Genomic DNA, 5,598 nt, shown 5'->3' on the forward strand with positions numbered 1-5,598 from the left:
TATATATATATTATGCCAAATCTCATACTAGAACTGAGATAAACAATAAATAGGGGGCTCTCGTGGCCTAGAGGTTAAGGTGTTCGCCTCTCATTCAAAGGTCCCGGGTTTGAATCCAGGTAGCGACCGAAAAAAATTTTCTTCACTTAAATTGTCTCCTTTCACCTCCTTCCCTGTTCTCTGGCAATGTTCTGTCGTCTGCTTTTGTCTCCATTTTCTGCCCCCACCCCCTCACCTCCTTTGCCCCCTCCTCTGGGCTCTTGACTCTTTCTGCAGCCTTTCTACTGCTTCTCCTTGGCTCCTTCTTATTGCTGTCTTTCAGCTACTCCCCTGATTTTCTGGTAGGAAAGATCTACACCTAGCCTTCTCGGACAAGAGCGAAAAATCTCGGAGGTCCCGTGTGCAAGTTGCGCACATTAAAGATCCCTTGGCGGTCTAAAATCGATAAGAGTAGGCTTCGGCCGCCACCCAGGCAAAATTCCAAATTTACTACCGACTGAAAATGTTTAATGTGTCCCCCGCGCTCATAATTATGACCTTTTGCAGTTGAGTGCGCCGTAAAACACTTACCAAAAAATCACCCCAAAAAATCCCAATAAATATGAAGACTTTAACAGATTCAGTCCACAAATACTTTTGACTCTGGACGCAAATAATGTTTGATCACTTCATGACATCCCGTGTGGTTTCACAATAAGTTGAAAAAGAAATATATAAATTTGATAAAAAATCCCTATGTGTGGCATATATAGATGTTCAGAATAAAAAATACTATTCAAATACACCAGAAAAAAGGGCTGAACTTTAAGTGGTAAGGACAAAAAGAAGAGAGGAAAGTGGTGTGAAGAAAGGAAGCAATATTTAAGAGCCGCTCTGAGTGACCCTGATTCAAAACACAGGAGACAGTCAGTCACTGTTAGCGGCACTGCGGGCTAAATCAGTCAAGAAAGACAAGACAATTTTTTTTTTTTTTTTGTAGTAGGGGGTTTTACGGCGCTCACAACTGCATAAGGTCATAAGAGCGCCAAGGGGTGGGTGTCAACAGAGAAGTCTTTACAGGGAATCAGACTTAGACTGTTCACCTCTCTAGCTTCAACAGCACAAGGTCTGCTTTGATTATCAAGGCACCCCGGAAATAGCAGGTCACATACAAAAGAAGTAGAGGAAAATGACAATAGTAAGGATCAGGAAAGAAAAAGCAACAGTTCCCTTTTGTAGATCAGGCACAGTTATGAGCGTGACATGAGTCAGCCCATTTACAATTCTACTATGCTTGAACGAGAAATGTTCCCCCCTTTGGGAATGGCCTTAAGACACTACAGTCAGTGGCACTGCCCCGGCGGGAAATTTTTATTTGAGAAGTCCAGGTCCACTAGCACTGTGATACTATTTGATCATGCAGGTCGAAGGGCTTGAAAGCTTTTCCTAGGACAACAACAACAAGGTAACAAATTTTGGGGGGTGTTTCTAACAGCCTAAACCTGAGTGTAAATTGTAGCCATTTTCCAAATCAGGTCATAACTTACGTTCAGACCAAATGTCAGATAAAATGTGCCACGACTGGGTGGAATCAGGCACTCATCAATTTTTGGGCATGTGGAGTAAAGAGTTATTGGCAGAGATGGGGGTCGCCTGTTTTCAGACATAAAATTAGAGAGAAAATGGCCGCCAAAACTTGGTTATTTTCATGGCTTGAGAGTCAGTGGAAAGTGAAACATTTACATTTTTATGCCCTTAATCATTGTATTTCAGTAAAAATCCAAGCAAAAATATGTTCTTTAATGGACATAAAAGGTGTTGGGCCAAAAAACTAAAATTCGATAAAAATTGCGAAACCGCCGGAAAAATGCTAGTTTCTTCAGTTTTACAGTTTTGGTGAGCACCTGATTTAACGACGCTGCCTCACAAATGTTTTATTTCTACTTTTCCGATCCAGATCTTCTTTACTTTACTTTTCCGATCAAGGTTTTTATTTCTACAAATGTACAACTACAAAAAAACGCTCACTTGATGTGTGTACGGGTGATATGACTGGAACAGTTCAGAGACTGCCTTAGTCCTCTTCTTGACCTGAAAGAAACAAAAATAATATTGGTTATAATGAATACATTTTTAAAAAACCCCAATGTTGGTTATAATGAATACATGAAAAAAAAATTTTTAAATGTTGGTCATGATGAATACAATGTACATAAGTATGACTATAGAAACGTTTTCAAGCAGCTCATTGGACCTTATACTTCATTTCTTTCTAGATACTTTCTCCAATAGGCATAACCTAAGCATTACAATTTCTAGAGACCACACACTTCGAAAGGGTACTCTCGTGGCCTAGAGGTTAAGGTGTTCGCCTCTTATTCAAAGGTCCCGGGTTCGAATCTGGGTAGCGACTGAAAAAAGTTCTTCTCTAAAATTGCCTCCTTTCACCTCCTTTCCTGCTCTCTTGTAATGTTCTGTCATCTGCTTCCGTCTCCACTTTCTGCCCTCACCCCTTCACCTCCTTTGCCCCCTCCTCTGGGCTCCTGACTCTTTCTGCAGCCTTTCCACTGCTACTCCTTGGCTCCTTCTTACTGTTGTCTTTCAGCCACACCCCAGATTTTCTGGTAGGAAAGATTTACACCTAGCCTTCTGCATTTGATGTGCTACAGCGAAAGAGCAAAGAAAAGTGATCTGAATTGCCTCGATTTCACCGAAATCATGCGCTTGAAAGTCCGCGAGTCGGCTTACGTGCCGCGTTTCCGCTTCATAATTATACGTTTGCAATAGCACTATAAACACACAAGCCTCTTGGTAAGGAGTCCACCTTGGGAGATCTAGAGGAAGATCTATCTTTTAAAAAAACCCCACTAAAACACAATAAAAACGAACTTTTAAAGTCAATCGAAGCGTAAAACTGAAAGATCAACAGCCAACAACCGAGCTAGCACGGCATGTTTACACAGTCAGATGATTACATAAACAAGCTTGAAGTGGGCTAGGAGTTACCGTTCTTACCCCGTTTAACTTATCAGAGCCCTCAGCCATTCATAGTGATGCTAAGTTGTTTATATTTCAGACCATTCATGCTCGAAAAGGGGTCTAAATTAAAAAAAATAGGAGCGAACGAAGGACGTTGAAGCAATGTGGCCATGAGGTAATGGTTCCATAAATAATCTCACAGCTACACACCAGCAGGTCAAATGTTCAAAGGGGTCTGCGGTCCAAATTCCTTTATCTTGTCACCAAAGTTAACAACAAACCATACACACAAAAATTTTATTTATAGCCAGCTACAGTTGTTAATCTTGATCTTAAATGAAGCAGAAGACATTCAGCTTTCAATATATCCAAAAAGGTCCCATCCAAAAAACAAAAAATTCCTGGAAAGTCACTTTTAAGCCTTCCGAGCCTCGTAGCGCCAAAATAGCACATTGCGTCTTTCGACTGATTATGACTGAGGCGGACAGATATAAAAACCATCCCCATAGCACCATTGGAGGTACTGAGCCAAAGTAAATAGACCATGAATGGAGCAAGGTGGTTTGTTTTTTGTTGGGGGGGTTGGGGTTTTTTTTGAGTAAGAGTTTAATGGCACTTGCAACACAATAAGGTAAGGTCATATAAGCGCAGAAGATTAAAGGTGTTACAAGAGAGTAACAAACACAAAAATGAAGGAGGAGAGATCATGACGATGGATGTTTGATAGGAAAGAAGGAGCAAACCACACCAGAGCACCCACCAACCACCCACAGGTGTTTCGTTATCCACCAAAGGTTAACTTTCTCACCTCCTGAGCAGGAATTCTCTGCATGTTATAGGCTGGCGTCCCGGGCCTTGGAAAGAACTGGTTAATAAATAGACTTGCAAACTTGTATTGCTTGACCAGAGCCATAGTTTCTGCAAAGTCCTGAAGAGGCAAAAATGTATACAATTTTAAAACAACACAAGCATTCAAACATTCAAATACTCACTAACAATTCCAAGTAGAGATGAAACAGAAGAACAGCAAATTGAAGATTCAGAGAAGGAAACTACCTCTTTTTAATAATGTTGTTTATATCCCGCAAATATTATGAATGAGTGCTAGAAGAAAAACTACTTCCATATTCTGCACTAAACGACACACCTACAAAGCAAGATGGTTTCCCACTCACCTCATCAGTTTCTGTTGGGAATCCACAGATGAGGTCAGTTGCCACATTGACACCAGGGACTCTGGACAAAAAACACAGAAGGAAACACATCAATGCTGACATAGCAAGTAATCATTGTTCTAAGATTGACAAAGACAGATAGCTCAGACAACAGCTAAATGAAAAGAATGAAAAAGAAAGCATTCATGCATTTACATGTTCACAAGTACGTCTAAGGAGAACAATATAATTCTATGACCTGCATCTCCTGCACATAACAACAGAAACCTTTTACAAACGTATAAACAGAGTGGCAGGGGGGAAGCAACCTTCCAATTTGCATTCAGTTGCCAGCAAAACCTTCTCATTCAACTGCAGATAATAATAACAATAATAATAATAATAATAATAATAATTATAATAAATATGACATTTATGTAGCCCTCTACTACGATTAAAGTACACAGGCTCTGAGCGCTTTAAAATACAATACAATGTAAAACAGTAACATATAACGTGTTCTGACCAAAAGAAAATCACTCCAAATATTCATCTTATTAATTTAGAAGGAGAAATGACTTTAAAAAGAAAGTAGTAGGGAAATATTACTTGAGTGGATGAGAAGAACAGTGTTTTACGGCACTCGCAACACAATAAAGTCATATAAGTGCCAAAGATTAGAGGTGATATAAGAGAGTAACAAACACAAAAAAAGGAGGGGAGATAAGGAAGATAGATGTTTGATAGGAAAGAAGAAGCAAACCACACCACAGCACCCGCCAACCACCCATAGTTATCAGTGGGAGCCAAAGAGAAGCACTTCCACAAAATAACTGTCATTTTGTGCAGGGGAAAAAAACAAGAAGAGAGACCAGACAGTTTAGTTTTAGTAGGGGTTTTACGGTGCTCGCAACTGCATAAGGTCGTATTAGCGCCCCAAGCAACACCTTCTTTACTCACTTTTCCCTAAGGAAATCTACCACGTGCTTGAAGTCGTCCACGCAGTACTCTCGCCTCATGTCCATGAGAACACTGTCCGACGCTGACTGGACGGGGACGTGAAGGAACGAGTACACTCGGGGGTGGCACAGAATCTTGGCCATTTCCTGGATAGATAGAAGAGTAATATGTGAAGCGTGCTAAAAAAATTAGTTACTTCTCGGATTCAAGCCTGATGGAAATAGATACCTCATGCCTATAGGTGAAGTTTTTAAAATTTAAAAGTATGAAATAATAAAAGGCATGTTATAGTTAAGAATATGACATCGATAGAAATTCTACAAATTTGTCCCGAGAGTCGATTTTTGGCCAATATCTCCATCTGTGGATAGCGAGAAGTAACTCATTTTGTCAGCACGTCTCAAGGTGACATAGAATCTTGGCCATTTCCTGGATAGATAGAAAAGTAATATGAGATTCATGAACAAAAAAGAAGTGGATTACATAGCCTACATACATAACTACTTGATATTATGCAGAGGGAATG

At 40.1% G+C, this 5,598-nt stretch overlaps 1 protein-coding gene across 1 annotated transcript in view; it reads right to left on the minus strand.

Annotated features, from left to right (window-relative positions):
• LOC101863090 (threonylcarbamoyladenosine tRNA methylthiotransferase) overlaps positions 1-5,598 on the minus strand; it is a 21,590-nt gene that overhangs the window by 4,219 nt on the left and 11,773 nt on the right. The window contains exons 8-11 of the mRNA XM_005093808.3: positions 5,073-5,218; positions 4,134-4,194; positions 3,767-3,886; positions 2,008-2,070 (exon numbers count right to left, since the gene is read on the minus strand). Of these exons, the coding sequence (XP_005093865.1) occupies positions 2,008-2,070; positions 3,767-3,886; positions 4,134-4,194; positions 5,073-5,218 (390 nt within the window). The remainder of the gene's footprint in view (positions 1-2,007; positions 2,071-3,766; positions 3,887-4,133; positions 4,195-5,072; positions 5,219-5,598) is intronic.

This window comes from Aplysia californica, unplaced genomic scaffold (assembly GCF_000002075.1).
Source record: "Aplysia californica isolate F4 #8 unplaced genomic scaffold, AplCal3.0 scaffold00070, whole genome shotgun sequence".
In the NCBI taxonomy this organism is placed as follows: Eukaryota; Metazoa; Mollusca; class Gastropoda; order Aplysiida; family Aplysiidae; genus Aplysia; species Aplysia californica.